General features: G+C 38.1%; 1 protein-coding gene across 21 annotated transcripts in view; it reads left to right on the top strand.

Moving 5' to 3' along the window:
• The window catches only part of dlg2 (discs, large homolog 2 (Drosophila)), a 256794-nt gene extending 235114 nt beyond the window's left edge, over nucleotides 1–21680 (top strand). For 8 of the 21 annotated variants that reach the window (XM_049592539.1, XM_049592547.1, XM_049592542.1 and 5 more), the window contains 10 exons: nucleotides 60–174; nucleotides 641–817; nucleotides 2492–2567; nucleotides 5367–5463; nucleotides 8960–9010; nucleotides 10563–10664; nucleotides 11767–11939; nucleotides 14411–14520; nucleotides 15502–15593; nucleotides 16748–21680. In XM_049592539.1, the coding sequence (XP_049448496.1) occupies nucleotides 60–174; nucleotides 641–817; nucleotides 2492–2567; nucleotides 5367–5463; nucleotides 8960–9010; nucleotides 10563–10664; nucleotides 11767–11939; nucleotides 14411–14520; nucleotides 15502–15593; nucleotides 16748–16854 (1100 nt within the window). In that variant the 3' untranslated portion in view covers nucleotides 16855–21680. Of the gene's footprint in view, nucleotides 1–59; nucleotides 175–640; nucleotides 818–2491; nucleotides 2568–5366; nucleotides 5464–5936; nucleotides 5983–8959; nucleotides 9011–10562; nucleotides 10665–11766; nucleotides 11940–14410; nucleotides 14521–15501; nucleotides 15594–16747 lie in introns of those variants that run through there. The other 13 variants (XM_049592548.1, XM_049592543.1, XM_049592550.1 and 10 more) reach the window with 5 other exon arrangements.
• Nucleotides 21681–23162: the final 1482 nt, after the last annotated feature.

Below are 23162 nucleotides of genomic sequence, written 5' to 3'. Positions count from 1 at the left end.
CTGAAGCCTGTGTTCTGACCTGGCTGTCAGTCCTGATCCATTCTAATCTTGTCTTGCAGAGTACGGGCGTTTTGAGGCCAAAATCCATGACCTGCGGGAACAGATGATGAACCACAGCATGAGTTCTGGGTCGGGATCCCTGCGAACCAATCAAAAGAGATCGCTCTATGTGAGGTTGGTCTTTTTAGAATTTCACCCTAGTTTTGGATGTTTAAGCTAACCTCAGAGAAGACACTGTCCATTCCATGCCCCAGATTTCTTCCATGTGATGTCTGCACAGATATATTTCAGGCAACATGATAAAAAAATTATATGAATATCGTCTTCTTAAAAGGTTGTGTTGTTTTATTTTAATACAGCGACTGAAAGATGTGACAGGGTGTGGACTGATAACACATGCACACACACATACGTGTTAAAACTAGAATTGAGATCTGTGCTTAAAACAGAAGATCATTTCTTATTATAGCAGCCCCCCATGGACCAACAGTCACTATTCTCTCTGACCTGGTAAAACTGTGCTTCTAGTTTCTTACTACTGAATTAGAAAAGACATCACATGTAGGAATGACAGTGAAAAAATAGGAACTGTGCATTTTCAATACTAATCCTGATAATCCTGATGTCGTTCACTGAACAGGGCGCTGTTTGACTATGAAAAGTCAAAGGATAGTGGCCTCCCCAGCCAGGGGCTCAGCTTCAGGTATGGGGACATCCTCCACGTCATCAACGCCTCAGATGATGAGTGGTGGCAGGCCCGCCGTGTCACCCCACACGGGGACAGTGAAGAAATGGGTGTCATCCCCAGCAAGAGACGGTGAGCAGTGGACAGAAATCAATCTGTGGTTTTAGAGACTCTAGAAGCCCATCGATGATTTGTGAAAAGAATATTGATTCTCCTAAAAGGGGAACAATCGTCAGTCAGTGAGGTGACAGTCTCTCTGTGATTGAAATGAAGGGAATATCTTTTAAAACAAAGAAAATATGTTCTGACAACATGAATGACAACAAGAGCGTGTCTGTTGTCGTCTACACCCACTGGTGCTCCTGGAGGGAAAAAAATAATGATTTTTAAAACAGAAAACGTATGCTCTCATCCATTGCTAGAGTGTGGCATAAGAAATCCAATTCCAGAAACTAAATATGAGCTGTTACATTAAAAGAATACACCAACACATATCAGCACACTTGTTATCATCAGGCTGTCTTGTTACACAATGATCCCAAATCAATAAGCAGTCTAATTCCCCACACCTGTGTTAAAGCTGAGGTAAGCGAAATCTGTTAAATGCAAAAAAAAAATAAAAGGGCAGAATTTGAAAATACACCTTCCTCCTGCAGCTCACCCCTCTGTCCTAAGCCCCTCCCATCAAACGACCAAAGACACATGCACGCGTTTCATACAGTAACCCAGTGTTTCCACATACATTGATTTATTACATCTTATTTCATTGTAGAGCTCTCTCTGTTTATCAGATCGCAAATGAGACAGGAATTAGCTAGCTAGCCACCTCACAGTCCCTCCGCCTTGCTCACTGCCGCCTGTGGACTGCTTCATGGAGACAAGAGCAGGCAACAGCTCTTGAGACAGACCTTAAGTTGGCAGCTGTGGTGGCTCAAATTTGCCCAGCACTGGGTGTCACAGTGGCCTGGTGACCAGTGGCAAAGCTGGATCTAATTGGCTTGTGTGTAACAGCAGCAACAGAAAGTTTGCTCAAGGCTGTCCAGATCCCTGGAGCTGGGGTTTGCGCTGGCTGATTCGAGGCTCAAGCTAACGTTAACTACATAAACATGGACTTGAAGACACAGTTGTGAGCCTTTGGCTCTAGTTAGTAGAAGGCTAAACTATTAGCAACATTTTCTTTGTATCTCTGAAACGCTTCACCCATATTGACTCGTGCTTTGTTTCATTTATCAATTGATGATATTTATAAGTCCGCCTTTTTTTGGGTTACTTTGCAGTGTAAGCAGCTGTTGCCAATTCTGTAATGGCAACCTTCTCTGCAGGATTCTCCACTATTAAATCAGGCTTTCACTGAAAGGAAAAGCACGCAAATGACCTGTGATTGGCTAGAGACTTCCAACATGGCCTAGATTTCTAAAGCCTGAAAACAGAGCCAAGAGGAGGTGCAGAAGTTTAGTTTTCTCTCAGTCCTTTTATATTACAATATGCCCAAAGTGTTGTATGGAATTTTTGCCCGATTACAACAAAATTAAACTGCCTACCCCCCTTTAAGGTAAACCCAGTGGACACAGGCAAGCTCATATTTAATACAAGCACATAGTAGACATCAGCTCACTGGCATCATATTGCTATTCTATGCAGCAATGGCTGAAAAGAGAAGAAATCTTAAGACTCTTAGAGTATGAGTTCTTGAGACTTGTCCTCACACAGAGCTGCCAGAACGTTTCATAGGTCAGCGTAGTGTCAGCATGAGTAATTTCATTACATCTCTGTGGTTAATGAATGACACGGCTTTTTGCTTGGCAGGGTGGAAAGGAAAGAGCGAGCGCGTCTAAAGACTGTGAAATTCAATGCCAAGCCAGGGTCGTTTGATTCGAAAGGGGTGAGTACCTTTATGAGAGCTGCTAAGTGGCAATTTATATTAGCACATTGAAATGATGAGTCATAGTGTCGCTCAGATATAACTTCCTGTGTATAAGAAGAGGTTCATCTTGAATCTTCACAGTGACTGTATGGCTTCCATGTCAGATGTTTCTCTCACTGCAGTTTGATGTCCATTTCATCTTGTGTGTGTTTTTTCATTTACACTTACATCAAAGAAATCACATTTGTAAAAATCACCCATTGACAAAATCACCAGTTCCTCTTTCTAGTGTTAATTTGTGCTTATTAATTACCATTACATGACTTGGTGCCTTTTTTTAACATGTTTGAATTTTCTGCCATTGACTTCCGCCTTCCAATTGTCAGATTTTCAGCTCCAGTGAGTTTATTTTAAAGGTTAACTTTGGACACTTATTTTCATCTAAATATAACTATATTAAAAATGTCAGTATGTTTTACCAGCTTTTGAGCTTAAACCACCGCAGCAGGTGTTGAGTTTTCCCCTTCACATTGTAGCGACTGTATATCGAGTTTTCTAATAGGTAATAAACATGAACTTTAGGAAGAAATGTCTGAAGTTACTACACTGGAGCCTGACCACACATGGAACCCCCAAAACTGTAGCTGTGTGAATATTGCACATCATCAGCAGCATTTTGTCTTCAAATGATGATATGGACAGCATATTCATGATTTGAAACTTCATCCTCTTGAGTTCCACCTTTTCTTTCCATCACTGCATGTGCTTCTTTTGTGTGCTTAAGTTTCTATGACTAAACCTCAGTTATGTTACTTTTCTCATGGCATGATTTCAGTAACTCTTTTCTCACCTTGCTTTTACTTTAAATGCCTCTGATGCAACTGTGGCACATCAAGAAGTACAGGGAGCTACAGTATTATTTCCCCAGATGGACAGAATGAAGACATTTATCTCTGGTTGTAGATGATGGGGCTCTATACAGAAATCACAACCTTATTTGTAAAGTTAGACCAACTCAGACAAAATTGTTATACTAGTCATATAATGCTGAACTGAGAGTTTAACTGATTTGAAAGTAAAAAATAATGCCTGCACACTTATTCCATGCCACAGAAGTGTAACCAGGACAATATTTTTTAATCCTACTTTGATCTTCATCAGGTCAAAATGTTTACAAGTTTAGAACTGCACTGATATTTATACATAATGCACACCAATGGACTGACAAGCTCTATAATGGCCGGTGTGGTTGACTCTGCGCAACCAACTAATCCAGTCAGGGTGGTCAAACAATTTAATAAAATACATAGAAAAAGATAAATAGGGAATAAACAGTAATACAAAGGTGATACTCTAACATATCAACATATCACTACAACAACTTAATTTAAAAAACATTATATCAAATTCATCATCCCATATATCAGTCTACATCACCTACGTTCAAAAATATATTGTATTTAATTAAATGAAAAACAGAAGAAATCTTAAATACATGTACAGAAATTTGGTCTAAAACACCCTTGCAAAAAATGAGTTTGGTCAAATCCCAATTAGGAAATAAAAAGATTATCTGACTTCCCACAATTAGCTTGTCATAATGGCTGAATGAATAGGCATAATTAAAACAACTCTGTTAAGACAAATATTGAAACCTGATTTCAAATTTGCCATCGTTGTGCAAAAAGATTTCCAAAATTGCTCACACTCGAATAGCATTTACTCTGAAACACAGCCTTGGTAAATAGGCTTTAGATCTAGTGGTGGAGGGAAGTGAAACTGCTGTTCAATCAAACCATTTAGTACCAACACAGAATTTATTCAGATTTTATATATTAAATTATTTAGGAATCATAAGGCTAGGCAATATATTGAATTTCAGAGATATTGTGATAAAGACTAGATATTGTCTTAGATTTTTGATCTCATAATATCATAAGTGTTGTCTTTTCCTGGTTAAGGCTGCAGTACAGTAAAATTATGTAATTTTCTGAACTTACCAGACTGTTCTATTATTTGCCTTTACCCACAGTTATTAAATTCAAATTACTGATGATTTCTTCATCAAAATGTATTAATCATTGTGCAAAAATTTTGGGAAAGCACCCATAGTCAACACTATAATATTGCCACAATATTAATGTAGAGGGGTTTGCATAAAAATATTATGATATTTGATTTTCTCTCTGTGGCACAGCCCTAATCTAATGATTATATTTACTTTTGATTAATCTTTCATTATAATCTTGTACATTTTTCTATTGATTCATTTACTGACTTGATCAGTTCATGACATGTCAGAAAACAGTAAAAAAAAGTTTTAAAAATTCCCATCACACTTCACATTGTCTCCTTTTGTCAGAACAACACTCCAAAACCCAAAATTATTAAACTCACAATCATATAAAACAGAGAAAAGCAGCAAATCCTCAAATTATAGTGACTGAAAACCAGCATGTTTGCCTTTTATGCCTAATTAAATCATCAGTTAATATCAAAATTGCTTTTAATTTTTAATTACTTTTAATTATTTGTCATTTGAGCTTAAAATTTATTTTGTAAGTGGTCAAAAAGGAATAAAACACGGCAAAATTTAATGAGGATCTTAACTAACTGTAACCTACTTCAATCAAAAGTGTGCATTTTATTAGCTATTATAGTCGTGTAAAAACAAAATGAGTCTGTGGTCTGGGAGAAACAGATTTTCAGTTTTCATTGTATGAACTTCTTGACGTCCTACTTTGTGCAAGCAGTTGTTTTGTCTGCATGATCGTGACAGATATACCTGTTTGCTCCATGCTTTCTCTCCCTTCACAGTCATTCAATGACAAACGTAAAAAGAATTTCATCTTTACACGAAAGTTCCCATTCTACAAGAACAAAGAGGGTGAGCAGGATGGCAGTGATTCTGACCGTAAGTAAGCTCACAGACACACATGTGCTCCTATGCAGAGAGTCAGTGCAGGTCACATGTAGGGCTGACGGGACACACGGGTGTGTCTCAGGGTTATTACGGAGGCCTTTCCTTTCATGATCATTTCCTGTCGTCTTTGTTTTCTTTCTCTTTCTGTCTCATTCTGGCTCAGATGCTGATCAGTCAGCAGGAGAGAAGCAATCTCAATGCTGTTCATTTTTGTGTGACATGTCCCCGTATGGTGATATTGTACAACCCAGTTTCCCTTCAGAGATAATTTAGGTTCAGTCTCAACCAGCCTTGGTGTTAACACGTTGTATCTGGCTCCCCCTGGTGGCTGTTTAGTGTCTGGACAGAGACAAATCTGTGGCTGTACAGCTCCCTCCTCTCACTGCCTCCAACCTTTTGCTTATGTTGCGGCTGTCCTCCTTCCTCTCTTTCTTCTGTTCTGGCTCTCTTTGGACGGCCAATAGGACATCCTTGGGCTAGGTGATGATGGGTATGGGACAAAGACATTCAGTAAGTTGGTACAGGAATGATTCCTCATCTCTGTTTACCACGATACCACCCCCACAACAGCAACAACCTGCTTGTCACGTTTCCTGTCTGAACGTGTCTCTCTTGCCTGCACTGTTGCATGCTGCATTTGTGGGATTTGTCTTGCTTCTCAGTTTGAGAGCTGTCACAAGAATAAAGCAGGGTCACTCAACTCAAGGTTTTATAATAAAAGCACCACTTGCCAAGTCAAAGTAGCTTGTCAACAAAAAATAGTTTTTTAATTGTATGTATTTATTTATTTTTGTTTACCAGGATTGATCTTCCAACATTAATTTTATTTAGTCAGCAGAGAATAAGATTTGTTACATTATTATGATTAACTTTAGTATAATATCAACCAGTCTGTTTTTGTTATTTTCAGTGGTGTATAGTATTAATTCATGTCCATTTATACACTTTTAAATATGACAGTGGCATGGTTCCAAACACTACAGGCTATCTGCAGGGTTTTCTCACTAATAAGCCACCAGAGTGATGCTTGTGCACTGGAGCCTCCCGAACTTCTGTCTGCATGCTGAACAGACTTCACTTTTTTTTTTATTTTAATAATTGCACCCTTAGCAATGCCCTGCATTAAATATTCATAATATTAATGCATGTTTTGCATGACACTGGCATAAACAACTAAAGAGTTTCTGTCTTAACTTGTGAGCATGTGTGTTTGACGCAGAATTGTGTCACAATTACATCTCTTTGTTTACTGAGGTATTTTGTGATGTGTTATTTACTTTTGGAGTAGGTTATATACAGTGGGGGAAATAAGTATTCAACGTGTCAACATTTTTTTTTATTTTAACATTTCCAATGCAGCTATTGACGAGAGATTTACAACAGACATTGATATTAACTAAATACAATTATACAAATAAAGAAATCATAACGTTACAATCCACTAATGTGCAATAAAGTGGAATAAGACAGGACAAAAGTATTGAACACACCCAACTGAAATGTATTTAATCACCAGACTTAAACATAATAGAACATTTGCAGAAGTAGCTGAAGACCAAGATTCACCAGCAGGCCCCTGAATCTTCTAGCTTCAGAGACTGTCTGTGTGGAGGGATGGACCAAAATCCCATTTAAACACTGTCAGACAGTTTCTTCATACAGGATGCATCTTAAAATCTGGCACTGCAAACAAAACCTTCTCCAGCGATTACTAAATACATTTCAGTTAGCCTGTTAAATCCTTTTTCCCTGTGTCACTCCCCCTTATGTCATGTAACTTTTTTATGGATGGAATGTTTTGGCTTCTTTATCTGTATAGTTTAATTGAATTGATATTAATATATGATGTAAATTCCATGTGAATAGCTGCATGGAAATAGTATACTAAAGCCATCCTACATGGGCTCAACATCCTGTTTCACTACCCGTATGCTTTGGGAACTGCCATTACTGTTCTGCAAGCTGTAGCCCGCATTTTATGTCATCTGCTACAGCGCAGCCCCTGATCAGCTGCTTAAGTTGTCAGCCACAGTGTGGATCCCTGATTGGTCTCGATTGGATTTTAATTTTTGCAAAGTGTTTGGGGCTGCACCAAGTCCAGACTGATACAGCAAAACACATTGTTGAGCTCATGTCATCAGAATGGTCATACCAGACTAGCACTGGAAATATGTTCAATAAAAGATGTTAATGCGTTGAATACTTAATTTCCCCCACTGTACCTTCATATTGATTTGAGAAAAAAATCACTTGAAACCAAGCAGCTTTAACCAGGGGTGTAGTGCTATTTTGTTATTTGTTAAAGTACCAGAGCGCACATGTGACCAGTGTGCAAGCAGGTCTCAGGTTAAGTTGTGGCCCATTTCAAAGGTTATGTAACCACTGTTCCTACCACGGGAAGTTTACATACATTAATATCAGTAAACTATAACTATAAAATTAAAGTATGTTTTGCTGAATTTTCAGCTTTACTTGATAACAGTTAGCAGCTATAAACTGAGGAGATATAATTTAATACATTGTGCCAGCAAATTTTAAGGTGGAATGATTTGACCTTTTACCATTTATTTGTTTTTAATGGTTCTCTTGCATGACACATGCTCCATAAATGATTGGATCTTGAAATGTTTAAAAAAAAAAAAAAAAAAAAAAAAAAAGTCTATTACTTTTAACTATAATTTGTAAACTGTCTTTGTCTTTCTGGGAGCACTACAGCAGCACTACACCCCTGCCCCAAGCCAATAGTCAGGGTTATTTCAGGATTTTCTTGTGGAGGTTTAATTCTTTTCAGGGATTCTTTTTTTATTTTACCGTGTGTTTTCTGAACCTATCACTTGATGCAGAGTGAGAAAACACTTCTTATGAGTGCATTTTAACTAATCTAATATCAGCATGTCTCATTGAAGCATTATTAACTGCACTTAACAACATAATGAGCTGAGAGAGAGAGAGAGAGAGAGAGAGAGAGGGAGAGAGAGAGAGGGGGGGGAGAGAGAGAGAGAGAGAGAGCACTTATCTAACAAAAACTCAAATGATTGCTAAATGCATGTACAGTGAAGTTACAAAAACATCAGGTAGCTGTTTAAAATCACCAGCCAAGTATCTTCATGTCCCACAATAAGCTCACTGCCATATTCAGATTCCTGAGCTCCTGAATTTGTCCCACTGAGAAGCTGCAGAAGTGGAGAAACCAAACTTGAGGTCAAAATATCAATAAATGTTTCGTAGTAAATGAAAATGTGGTTCATTCTGTAGTTCATTTGAAATGACAGTTTTCTATGTGAGTCATTTATTGAGCATGAGGTCTAGATTAGAGAAGTCTACTTTTATAGATGTCATCAGTAAGATAGACCAAAAATGATAGTGACATGTTCTGTGACTATGCTGCCATGCATGTGGGCTTTAGCCAAATGTGGCATGTTGTTTATGTCAGTAATGAGTATTTGTCCAAATCACATAATAACATTTTCACAATGTGCCCCACCAGGGAGTCAAGAGGACGTGATTCTCTCATATGAACCTGTGATGCGGCAAGAAAGTAAGTTGTCACGTATTGAACAATGATAAAATTAAAATAAGATAATACGTGAATCACAGTGTTTTAATGAGCTTCACTCTGGTATTCTACTTACATGTATGGTACTTTTGGATATTTCAAACATATCAGCACATAACAATCTGACCACATCAAACAATCACGTGTGTCAAAACCAAACATCACAGTATGATACAAAATGGCCAACTGAAGCAACGACACAGTACACTTTGTAAAGTGATGTACCATATTCTATAGTTCCGCAGCACAAATATAGTGCAGGTAGGTCAAATAGTAAAACAGCCTATAAACACACTAAAATATGAGTATTGTATCAAAAACAGAGCATGTCAGACTACTTAGAGGGGATCGAGTCCTCATCAGCAACCTTTAAAGTTACTTATCGCATACAAATGAGCAAAATAAGTAGCCTAAATTTACACACGATCCATGATGATGAAGATATAAAAACAAATAGGAACACATGGCAAAAATAACATGTTGTGTATTGTATGCCCAAAAATTCACAAATCATTTTTATAAGAGGAGCATAGCCTCCCATGGCTCCCCTGTAGCTCACACCCTGACATTGTTAGACAAACGTAGTGTTTCTCTTTTAATAACCTGCTTTTCCAGCAACTACACCACTTTAGTTGAGATTCAAAACCTCACATTAGGAATTAGAATGAGCACCCACAGTGACTGTTGCCAGCCATCAAATAGCACACTGTTACGCAGAGAAAATCACTCAGAGAGGAGTTTATATGAGAGTCACCAACATATTACAGTGGCTGTGCATTGGAAGTTCCACACTCAGCAGGAATGACACTGATTTTGGTCCATTGTTGTCCGTTTCTTGCTGCAGCCCAGTCACCAAAAAAAAAAACTGCTGGCATTGTACATTTCTTCAATCTGCAGATATTTTACATTTGCATGTTATTGTGTAGCAGATAAACAAAAAGCATTTGGTTATGGTTAGGAAAAGATCATGTTTTGGCTTAAAATACTCACTTTTCATGTCACTATCCCGGCAAAATAACACAACAATGTCCTGGTAAAAATTTGCCACTTTCCATGACACTGTCCCCACTGGAAAAACAGCAGCGGCTTTCTTAAACAAAAACATATATGGTGCCTGAAAAGTTGCTGAAATCGCAGTAGTTACTTAAACTGTCATCTGCAGTGGTCTGCAGCTAGGTGTCAAGCTATCCACCTTTCGCTCCACCTCCCAGTGACAGAGGCAGTTTGTACACTACATCACTTCAGAAATGTTGATGATATGTATAAAACGTGCAAATGTTTGGTTTGCAGAAATGTACAATGCCAACATTTTTTTTCTGGCGAAAGGGCTGCTTGTTTTTCACTTGTTATCCATATTTCTGTTACATGAATATACACATATCTTGTGATGTGTCCTTGCACACAAACAGGAACTAAAGCGCCCCAGCACACAACACAAGAAAAACCTCCATAAGTGTTACTTCTGTGCATAACAAACAATTATTTTAGTGTTGTCTTTTAAAGAAATGCAGCCAGTCTTTGTTTTTCCTTTCAGTTAATTATGCCAGACCAGTCATAATCCTGGGGCCGATGAAGGACAGAATCAATGATGATCTGATATCAGAATTCCCAGACAAGTTTGGGTCATGTGTGCCACGTAAGTAGTTAATGGAAACAGAGCAGGACTTTATCGAGAATTGTTCATGATCACATGTGTAATTACAGTTGTAGCATGACACAATGTGATACTGACAATTAGCAGAAATGGTAAAACTGTTGTCTGTGTTTATTGATGTGTTTACCTGGAACCTGATCAGTCATGACCATGATCATGTCTGCTGTGGAGTCAGCGTGATGTTTTAAGTTTCATTCCCCAGCAACATCACCCACTCATCCCACCAGCCATATACTGCCCACGCTGCCATAGTGATAGAAATGGAAGGATTATTATCATCTTAAGTTACTGTTTCTGAATTGTGTTTTTGCGTGTGTGTGTGTGTTTGTGCATGTGTGACCCCAGTACATACATGTAACCCCATTTTGACTCATTTTAACAGAACACCTCACTCCTCTTTGCATGTAATGTGTTCTTCAGCTTTTGTTTTGCATGTTTTGATTTTCTCATCTCTTTTATTTCAATATACCTTTCAAACCATATAAAGCTGCTAACAGCTCAGGGCACCAAGGTGAGTGAGTGGATAAACTGAGTGTTGAAGTGATGTGTCCCTGTAAATACTTAGACTCCTTTTATTCTTTTGAATTTCTCTTTGTGTGACTCAGTGTGAAGTGATATATATTTGTTTGAAACAGATAATTGTTCACTTCCTACTTTTGTAGAAGCATTAATTATGACCCCTTCCCTTTACAGATATCCAGTGAAATTTCTTAAAATCTCTGTAGTAGTAGATGTAGTAGATCTAGTCTGGTTATTTGGAGGATTCTGCCATAAACAATTTATCAAAATCTGATTGCCTTTCTGTTAGTGTTGAAAGCAGCAGGTTGTATTGCCACATATTGGGTTAATTTGAAAGAACATTGGCAACCACAGGATCAGTGGTGTGGGAAAGAGGCTGCCAGTCACCTCCACCACGGTTTCGTTTGTTTGTGGTAATTACAGCAAAGTGTCCTAACTAATTTGACAATAATGTCAAGACGAGTAAAGCTTTAATAATACACAGGGCAATGAGATTTAAAAGGAACTGTAGCAAGCGTGTACTGGTCTTGTTCGTTATAAAGAGCTCATTGTCCTCCTCACGCAGATACCACTCGGCCGAAGAGGGACTACGAGGTAGACGGGCGAGACTACCACTTTGTGATGTCCAGAGAGCAGATGGAGAAGGACATCCAAGAGCACAAGTTCATCGAGGCGGGACAGTACAATGATAATTTGTATGGAACGAGTGTGCAGTCTGTGAAATATGTGGCTGAAAGGGTGAGTCTCTTTACCTGTTTATGAGAGCTGCATGTTAGCTGCACCACACCTCAGTTCTTGTAGTGTAAGGCCAGTATATTATACAGCTCATGTTTATCAACCTGGCTGCTCTGGGATTTGTCTACCAACATCTTTATCTGGACTGAGCTTTTACTTGAAAAAATATGAGTACTTCACTGAAAATTATGTTCTGTATAACCTGTCAAAGAAACAAAGATCACTCTGTGCACAGATTAGAGCAGGCATTTTGCCACTTCATACTGAAACCAGGAGGTATGTAGGGTTGGAAGAAGACAGTCGAATTTGCCCAATGTGTGACCATAAAGAAGTAGAAAATGAGTACCATTTTGTCTTGTACTGTCCTTTTTATTGGAAGATCTGCGAGGAGTTGTTTAGTAATACAAAGATTACGGTAGATTGGATAAATGCGGATGATTCACGACTGACTTGGCTGTTTGAAAAAGAAATATTTGGACTGGCAAAGCATTTGAAGAAAGCTTGGGACATGAGAAAGGGAGCATTGTATCAGTAGATGTATAACTTTACTTTTGTACTGCTGTAAATTGGTTTTCTCTTGCTGTTATCAAATGCTTGACCAGCACGACTGGAAATTTAACTTATGTAATGAAATATGAAATGTACAGTCATGTGAAAAAATTAGGACACCCTATGAAAGCCTGTGTGTTTTTGGACATATGGATATTTAATATCAATTCTAACAATATTGGGAGATTCGGGTAATATAACTAAACAATTAAAACTTAAGAAAAGATTTTTATAACTTTCTGTAAAATGTAATTTTAAAAAAATGCAATTTCTGGTGAGGAATAAATTAGGGCACCCCCACATTTATTCCCACTTAAAATGGCTAAAATCACACACAGGTGTATCACATCAGGTGCGCATGTTTAGAACATCGTTACTCAGCATTTTGAAGGAGGCTTGCCCTTTTAAACCTCAGACATTTAGTTTGGTGTGCTCCAGACTGCTGAAGTGACAGTGAACACCATGGTGAGATCAAAAGAGCTGTCTGAGGCCTTCAGAAAGAAGATTGTAGCAGCTTATGAGTCTGGTAAGGGATTCAAAAAGATCTCAAAAGAATATGAAATCAGCCATTCCACCGTCCGGAAAATAGTCTACAAGTGGAGGACATTCAAAACAACTGCCACCATGCCCAGGTCTGGCCGTCCAAGCAAGTTCACCCCGAGAGCAGACCGCAAGATGCTAAAAGAAGTCTCCAAAAACCCTAAAGTATCATCACGGGACCTACAGCAGGCTCTTGCTACTGTTGATGTGAAAGTGCATGCCTCTACAATCAGAAAGAGACTGCACAGGTTTAACTTTCATGGGAGGTGTGCAAGGAGGAAACCTTTGCTCTCTAAGAGAAGCATGAAGGCCAGACTGAAGTTTGCCAGAGTGAACATAGACAAAGACCAGGACTTCTGGAATAATGTTCTTTGGACAGATGAGTCTAAAATTACATACAGCATTACATACAGCATTCCAGGAAAAGAACCTCATACCAACTGTGAAGCATGGAGGTGGAAGTGTCATGGTTTGGGGATGCTTTGCTGCAGCAGGACCTGGCCGGCTCACCATCATAGAATCCACCATGAATTCTATCGTCTATCAGAGGGAGACCATCATGTGAGACCATCTGTAAAAAAATTAAAGCTGAAGCAGAACTGGACCCTGCAACATGACAGTGACCCAAAACATACCAGTAAATCCACCAAGGACCGGCTGAAAACTAAGAAATGGAGAGTCCTGGAATGGCAGAGTCAAAGCCCAGATCTTAATCCCATTGAGATGCTGTGGGGTGACTTGAAACGGGCTGTACATGTAAGAAACCCCTCAAACATCTCACAGCTGAAAGAATTCTGCATTGAGGAGTGGGGCAAACTCTCCTCAGACCGATGTCGGAGACTGGTAGACGGCTACAAGAAGCGTCTCACTGAAGTTATTTCAGCCAAAGGGGGTAACACTGGCTATTAGGGGGTAGGGTGTCCTAACTTTTTCCTCAGTTAGAATATTTTTATTGATATCTTTTGTTTAATGAGTAAAACAAGGTTAACTTTTGTTGTTTACCTGCAATTAAATCACTTTCTTTCTCAGAGATAAAGAAAAACCAGATCAGACATCGATATGTGAACATTTGTTATTAAAGAACTGAATATTTAATGGGGTGTCCTAATTTTTTCACATGACTGTATATTGTTATTTTGTTTTGCAAAGGTGTCATATAATCCCGTGGGGGATGGGCCAATAGGTGGTATGACACTAAAAAAAAATAAAATCATTCAATCATTCATACTTGATGCTGTTTAGGACACTGTTTAGATTTACACTCTGTGGGATTTTTTTAAGATTTAAAACATCTTGCATTGTGCAGCTTTGATTTTATAACCTGAGAGATTGGAATCTGTCTTTTTAAGTGGTACCTCTCTTGTAAACTCCTGCCTCTGTCTCAGGGTAAACACTGCATTCTGGATGTGTCTGGAAACGCCATCAAACGACTACAAGTAGCACAACTCTATCCCATCGCCATCTTCATAAAACCCAAGTCTATTGATTCATTAATGTGAGTATTCACTTTTTTTCATATTTTTTTTATTTAAACCATTCATTTGTTCCCCAATTTATTATTTATAAATAAACATGTAAAAAATGGTTATTACATATTAGAATGTAGTTGTAGGCAGATATTTGTTCATCACTGTGTTTTTCAACAACTGTAAATCCTGCTGCATTAACAGATGATGAATGACAATATATTAACACACATTTGTAATAATGTAAATATGCCTCCTTAGAAGAAGTTATAATTGTTGACGAATACCATACATGAATAAACACTTAGACAAAAATGTCCCTAAATCGTCATAACAACAACATTACAGCATGTTATAAACCATTGATTTAATGCCTGTATGCTGCTTATATATGATAAATTGGGGGATGTAAAATATTACTTGGAATTTTGTTGTGTCACAACCTGGTTCTTTGGTCATGACTAATATGAGAGACTCTGATAAGGCCACAAACTGAAATGTGTTGTTCTTACTATAAAGTTATTCATTATTCTACAAGTTGTGCTGGATGGATGTCTCGGTAGAAAACAACTGCTTTTCGTGCCACTGTTACCAGTAGAAAATTAGCAATGGGTCGCTTAAGCAACAACTTAAGTTGATGACAAAGTCAGCTTATATACTACGTCACTTTAAAAACATTGATGTGATACAGGGTTGGGAAACAGAGTTAATGCTGCCGTCCTCACAAGGCCGGCAATGCTCCTGCAGGATGGAAGAGGGAGAACAAATAAGAAACAGGGGGAGCAGACTAAGACAGGCAGCATGAGTAGCAGAACCTCTCTTTTATTGGCTGGGAGCACCAAGCCCAGGTGTTACCAGGAGGCACTGATCCTGCCCAACAATTCAATGCAATAATATAAAAACAATGTTGAGTAATAACAGCTGGGATTGTCACAGTTGTCTTTAGTTTAAATAAAAATTGGAGACAGAATCATGTGTGTGGATGTTGTGTGTTCTTTGCTCCTGTACAGGGACATGAATAAGAGACTGACGGAGGAACAAGCCAAGAAAACGTTTGACAGGGCGATGAAGCTGGAGCAGGAGTTTGGGGAATTCTTTACAGGTATGATATTGATAAAAGCACAAATACACGAGAAGTCATCTATATTCACTCAGTATATGAGCACACATGGCTAGTGTGGTGCTTGATTTAACACAAATGCTGATTTAAAGGCTCTCCTCCCAACTTAGCACAGAACAAAAGGAGTGAGAGAGTTGTGCTCACACATGCCAAAAATATCCACATTATTGTGGAAATTTCCCAGATTGGCAGCGTAGACATACTGGACATGTCAGCTAAAGCCTCTGTTATTATAAAGTGATATGATCCTGCAATTCTTCAACTTGTATTAAAGATACTTCATATTGCCTTTTGCCATCTGAAATCCAACTTTGTCACTGCCTGTCTTTCAATGACACTTATCCATCAAATTGAAATGTGGGATAATTTTATGTGGGAAGATGAGATCATGTTGAAGCCCCAATGTGTCAAGTCTGTATGTGATAATAGCATGTTTCAGTTGCAGAAGATTTGTTTGTACAAACTTCAGACAACCCGGGTGATAATAAGTGGCCCTGATATTAACAAGCGTCTTTGGTGATCAGATGACAAGTGGACAGCTTTAAGTACAGGTGGGAATGCACCCAACGTGACCCAGAAGTGACCATATTTGGACAAGAGGCTGACACTGTGGAGGGCCAAGGGGTGGATCTGACTGAGAATCCACAGCCTGTTACTCAGAGCACCCCGCGCTTAAGCCTTAATAAAATGTAAATGGCTGAGTTGAATAAAAATTCACCCCCTGTTAAGTTGAGATAAAGGGGTAAATTAGCTATAAAGAGCAAAACCGGTTTCTGTACCACGCTGTGAACATATTGAAACCTGTTGTGGAGCTGGTCGTTTTAACATGGAAGTTTATGGAGATTGACTGGCTTTCAGAGCCAGCTTCAAGTAGTCATTCAGAACACTGCAGTGTTTGGCTCTTCTGTACTGCTTCAGTTTTTAGCCCTGGAGGTGGCCGCTTGGTCCATAGGGAGTTTTATTCTGTCATTAAAAGCCAGAAATCTTCAGATCGTACACATTGGGGCTTTAAACATTTGACAGCTGTGAGGCTTCATAATTCAAAAAAGTGCATGTGTGACTGTAATGATTTAAATGTGGTGTACCTGTTTTATTCAAAGTCCCACAGTACATAAAGAGTTCCTTTTGCTTTGCAGCCCTGGTTCAAGGAGACACGTTAGAGGACATTTATAACCACTGCAAACAGGTCATAGAAGAACATTCAGGACCCTATATCTGGATCCCCTCAAAGGAGAAACTATAATAACTCATCACCCTGGAAGGGAGTCTGGACTGCTAGAAACTAGTAATAAGTTGTAACATATGATAACTGTATGGCAATGAATAGTCTTCATGAATAATTATTGTGTATATGTTTTATGTTTTTATTTTTATTTTATTTTTTTCACTTTTTTTGGTTATTGCTTCATTTTTTCACTCAACATGAATGTTCCTGAATGTATTCCACAAAGCGTTAGGAAATTTTAGGTCTTGAGTTATGAACCGTTTGTATATTTGTTGATTTTTATTTGAGCAAAAAGGAGAAGAAATGTAATGAAAACTAAATAAATATGGGGTATGTGTCCACATTGGCACTGTGTGGAATTTCAAACAGTAAACTGGGGATGGCAGATACAGTGCAGGTTTCTCTGCGTCGCTAACATAGGAAGGAAAGTAGGTATTCCAACTGACGCCCTCACCCTCCCTCCATCCTGCAACGACGAGCTAATAATCATATGAACTTTAACGTTTTGTCTGATTTTGCATCTATGCATCCCCTGAACACAGCTTTGCTTTGTGTTTGTTTACATCGTCATTTTTTTCCTTGAATTACTGTATTTATTTCTCTGACATGACACTTAGGATGTGTGAGGAAAGTGTTTTATTCACTGTAAGATTACCATGTTTTTTCGTTTGTTTTTTATTTAAAAGCAGACATTACTCATCCAGCTGTTGCATTGACAATGATTAAAGGGAGAAAGCTGCTATTGGAGATGTAACACTATATTTTGCTACTTAAATTGCTAGGGGGCACAAAAGCACAGAGTTATTTGTTATTGAAATTATGACTTTGATTAAAAGCTCATTTACGGAGCATATTTTATTTGAATGATGTAGTTAGTATGTTGTGACTGTGTTAGGATGGATGGGAACATTATGGTAAAAGAGACATTTGATGTTGACAGTATTTTGTAGATTCAGAGAGGTAAGGGTGGTCAAAGTAGTGATTAAATTTCATACTGAAACACAAATTTTGTCATTTGAAACTAACAACAGGACACTGAAGAAAGAGAATAAGAATAGAGGACCAATAGTATAAAAATATCCGGCAGAAAAAGGCAAAAACAGATTGCACAAAATGCAGTTAGGAGACAGATATTGATAGCAACGTTATAATTTACAAATTAAGTAACAGTAGTTAACACTAAAGTTATTAAGGATGTGAGAGATTTAAAAGGTGAGTTTTTTTAACTTTACTTTGAAGAGGATACTGATTCAGATAGCTTGTTCTTCTCTGGAAGGCTGTTCCTGAGTCTTAATGAAAAAGCTTTGATAATCATGATGGTTCATAGCCTGGGAAGACCCAACACACACCATGATACCGTGACCCAAGGCTGGTCTCCGATTCACACACAGTTTCTTTACAATATCTCTGTGTTTCCCTGTAGAGCTGCAGAGGAGGGAGTGTAACACAAAGCAGCAATTTTGTACTAAAAAGACAATAACTTTGGAGATACCCAATTGACTGTCTGTGGATTTTGTTCCCCATCCCTTCAGCTGGAAGCTTATTAGGAAGGGGTCTCTTAATTGCCAGCATGGAGAGAAGGAATGAGTGCAGCAAGAAAAACCTACGCCAGTGTTCATATAGACACCTGATGTTGTTTTAAAGGAATACTTAACCCACAAAATGACCATTTGTACATCAGTTACTCACTGTTTTACCTTAAATTCTGCACAAGTTGCGTGAGTGTTTGTAAACAGATGTTTTGATATAGTTTTGCTGCCGTTAAAGGAGTTTTTGTAACCTGCAAAATTACTTTTGTATCAATCATGTCATCTTTTTTTTTTCTTTTTTTTTGCATGCCTCCACAGAAAACAGCGGACATATTGATTTATTGATTGATTGGGCGCCACAACTATCTATAATCCAAGTCTCATTTATTCAATTATATGCTCAGTACTTCCCAAACACATGCATTTTCTCTAATAAAAAAAAACAAACAAAAAAACTCAGTATTGGAGACAAGCTTTGATGAGAGTGTAAATATGTTTTATTTTCAGTTCAGTTTTAAAAAGTAAGTCTCAAGTGAAAATTCATGTTTTTGGGAAGGACTGTGCATATGACTGGATTCATAAGACTTGGATTATACTGCTCAAGTTGTGTGAGAGTTTGTAATGTTTAATGTTGGATTGGATGTTCTGATGAAGTTTTGCTGTTTTTAATTGGTCACTAATTAAAAAAAATATATGTTTGCTGCTTTTTTTGTCTTCTTCACAAATTCAAGGTAACATGACATGACTAATTGATTCACAAATGGTAATTTTGTGGGTGAAGTGTTTCTTTAAATGTGGACCCCAATTGAATCATGAAAAAGGCTAGCCATTTTTGGATCCTCCGTCCACTGTAGAGGCATACCAGAAAAACCAAGTTTTCTTAACAAAGTCAAGATACCCGCTGTGTGTAATTGATATACAAATGGTTATTTTTTTGTGTGAGGTGTCTTTAAGATAGACTAGAAAAATTGTGAGCCTGCCTTTCAGCTGTAGGCGTAGAAAAAAATAAAAAACATTTAAACTTGATTATGGACACAGAGTATAGTAGCCATTGGCATCCTCCGCTAAAGACACTAATATTGATCTGTGAGGTTCTAGCTGGAGAACTCATGACTAAACAACCCATTTGACTCCTTCCCCAAGCCAGATCTGGTTTAAAAAACATTTGAGAACACCTTTAAATGTTCAGCAGAACACCTGACAGGTGAACAAGAACTATCCTGAATCAGTGACAGAGAGCTAGGAGCTGCCTGAATAAAGCTATCTCAGATTTCTTACTGTTTGCTTTAGCAGTGGATGAGCCCTGAGGTCCTGAGCAGATGCTTAACTGACCCAGCACGATACAGTATATCCACTATATATAGTTTACTCACCAGTGGCTTGCCTTGTTTGAAAGGACATACAATATAGTACCTCGCTTTGTTAAAAACAAAAAACGAAATAAAAATAAAAATCCATTATGTACTTAAAGCACTTGGAATGACTAATGCATCTACCAGTGTAATAACCTTCCTGTTCTGTTCAACTGCAACGCCATTGGTCATTAGATTCCCATTTCAGCGATTTGTGAGTGATATCCTGTATATTCTAGTATTCCTATTTGGTGTAGACAGCATGTTTTACCCAACCTGTTATCAAGTAAATATAGTAGTTACATTGAATGCAGGTATGTTTCTAATCAATGGGACATTTCAAAAGTGCACTTATTCATTGTTTTTAGTAACAAAAATAGGCACTGTAAGATAACAGTAAGAATACAGTTTTTCAAGCAAATATAAATCAGATCTGTTGATTATTGTGTTAGATGGCAAAGTGAAATGGGAGAAGACTGAACCCCGACCTGTTTGTACTGACCACATACTGTACCTGTTGTAGACTGACAAGCACTTAAACCACACCGCATTTCTAAAACGAGTGTGTTCTTTGGAGATGAAAATGATGTTTTTATGTACAGATAGGATCATATTTCTCTTGTCCCGTGTCAGGAGTTGGTTAAGATTTGTGGCTGATGGAGTAACATATTTTCAGCACTGACGTGAAGATCAACACTAGTGTTTCCTTTTATTTTTTGCAATGTTTCAAGATATCTACCATCATTCTTTTGCAAATGTTCCATAACGTATTGGTCACCACTTGCCTTAACAGAGTAGGTTTACTGTATATCAGAGATGAAAGCTTATAAATGTACTTTTCCTTTAAGAATAGAACATTTTATTTAATCCTCCTTCACATCTAAACTTCAGTGAGAGATGGCTGAGTCAGATCTAAAGCATATGGCTTTATGCTGAAGGTGGTGATGCCTGATAAAGTCAAAGGCTGGAGTAATATTTTATATTTTGTAATTTTATCTTTAAAAAATGAGCATTTCTGTGGCAACAAGAAAATGGTGAATTAGACACCTCAATATTTTCATCCTTGTTTTTAAAATTGGCCAGCAATATGATGACATGTAAAGAAAATATATCGTCATATACTGGCTTGGTACTAATGCTCAATCTAATACAGTACTTCCAAAGTCTTTGTGAACATTGTAACACATTTACAGGCCAGTGGGGATTTGTGTGTGGAAATGTAAAGGATGTCTGACCTATGCATGTTGCAACAGTCTTCTGTTTCCTGTGGATGTGCAATATTCAACACAACTGAAGCGTTGAGGTCCTTGCTGTGTTTTAAGACATGATCAAACTGCAGATTTGAACCATCCAATCAGACTTGTGTCTATTTTAAACTCAAATAAAAACACTGTTGTAAGAGGTGGTGTCCAAGCAATATGTTTTGGTCAACACATTTAGCATATTTCCTTTCCAGTCATGTCAGTAGTAAACCCAAAGTGACAATTTATAATTTGCTATTATGATTAACATTATTGACCCCATAAAAATAAGCATATATCAAAAGTTGGTCTTTCAGCTACAATTTTTGCAGGTCAATGTTCTCTGCCCAAATTCATCGACATTGTGTCCATATTCAGAGGTTGCATCATTGTGAGGACGCTAATCATAAAGGTGCATTTCAGTAATGTTGCTCTAAGGTGCTCCTCATCAACTTATTAAAGGGACAGTTCACCCCAAAATGGGAAATACATATTTTTTCTTCTACCTGTTGTGATACATATCAGTCTGAATTGTTTTGGTGTGAGTTGCCAGAGATATCTGCCTTCTCTCCAATATAATGGAACTAGATGGCACTCACCTTGTGGTGCATACAGCACCAGTAAAGTACTTTTAGTAGAAAAACTCAGCAGCAATGTCTATTTCCAGAAATCTTGACCCAGTTTCTCAAGATAATCCACAGACCTTGTTGTGAGCAGTTTCATGTAGGAGCTATTTTTTTTTTTCTAACGATCTACACCCTCCAACCATATCACCATGTGGAAGGAAGGGTGCATCTACTCATGGACGAGAGGCTTGTGCTTATGACAGTGTGTAAACATTAATGGCGTCCTCCTCAGCTGTAACAATAGCTAGCTCCGTGGTGCTAGGTGAGTTAGCAGAAGGTACATGCCTCAGATGCAATTAATGTTTACATCTCACACTGTCATAAGCACGAGCCTCTCGTCCATGAGCAGATGCACACTTCCTTCTGCGCTGTGATTTGGTTGGTGGGTGTATTTCGAGATAGAAAATAGTTCCTACATAAAACTGCTCACAAGATTTGTGAATTCTCTTGAGTAACTGGGTTATGATTTTTGGAAAGAGACATTGCTGAAGAGTTTTTCAGATGTATTTTTTGGTGTTTTGAACACCGCAAGCTGAGTGCCATCTAGTTTCTTTATACTGGAGAGAAGGGAAATCTCTATCCAGATTGATACATAGCACCACAAGTAAGAGGAAAAATATGTGTTTCTGACTTTGGGGTGAACTGCCCTGAGTCTTACATTTACAGTTCACCAGTGGGAAGTTGCCTGCAAACTACAGAAAAGTGGAAATCCCAGTGGGGATCTGGAACAAGCTCCTTGATAGCCTGGTTTTCAGTATACACTGACATTTCATTTCCACACAGTGCAGTTGATGCATGTCTTCCATTATTTGCATCCGACAGTGGCTTTTCCATTCCTCCGTTACTGGTTACATATTAACCAGGGACTGATAAATAAGGTATGATGTCACATGATGTTGCCTGCTTCATGAGTTGGTGAGGTTTGCCTGAATATTCCATGGAACAACTGAACTGCATCAAGCAATAAATTTTAGTTGGGACTGTCAAGGGTAAAAGGATTGTGTTTTCCAAACTTCATGGAAATGATAGCTGCATTTATTTACCACAGTTGGAGAAGAAATGGGCCATGATGTGTTCTTTTTAGAAATGCAAACTTTGAAGAAGGCAAAACCTGAATTGGGACACAGCTAACGTCTTTTTTAATACTATGTTTCTATGTGAGCTGAGTGTTTTCTTTTCTGCAAGTTGTTATACATTATGTCCATTTATTGGTTAGAGATAACTACGCAAGCCAAACATTCCTTTGTCCAGTGAATGACTGAAAAAAAGAATGATTTACTAGACAAAAGCAAATGATCAAAATATTGTACAAGGAGCAAAGGGATCCCAAAGTTTGACTAAATTTCAGAATATTGACCTTTTGTTTGTATTTGAGAATGCACCCAGAGAATTTCACCACTTCTCACCTTCATTTTGCTGTAAACATATATTTTCTTTTAGTGCTGCAGTACCAACTAATGTTTAACTTGTAGTTTTCTTCTTCTATCACGGCTGATGTGTGTATCATCCTGAGGGTGCAGCTGGTAGCACTTCTGATGTGTTGTCAACCCTGCTGATGTACCTGCCTACACCAGGTGG

Source organism: Epinephelus fuscoguttatus, linkage group LG12 (assembly GCF_011397635.1).
Source record: "Epinephelus fuscoguttatus linkage group LG12, E.fuscoguttatus.final_Chr_v1".
Taxonomy (NCBI): Eukaryota; Metazoa; Chordata; class Actinopteri; order Perciformes; family Serranidae; genus Epinephelus; species Epinephelus fuscoguttatus.
The sequence above is the reverse complement of the archived record's forward strand: the minus strand, read 5'-3'. Positions and strand labels throughout refer to the sequence as shown.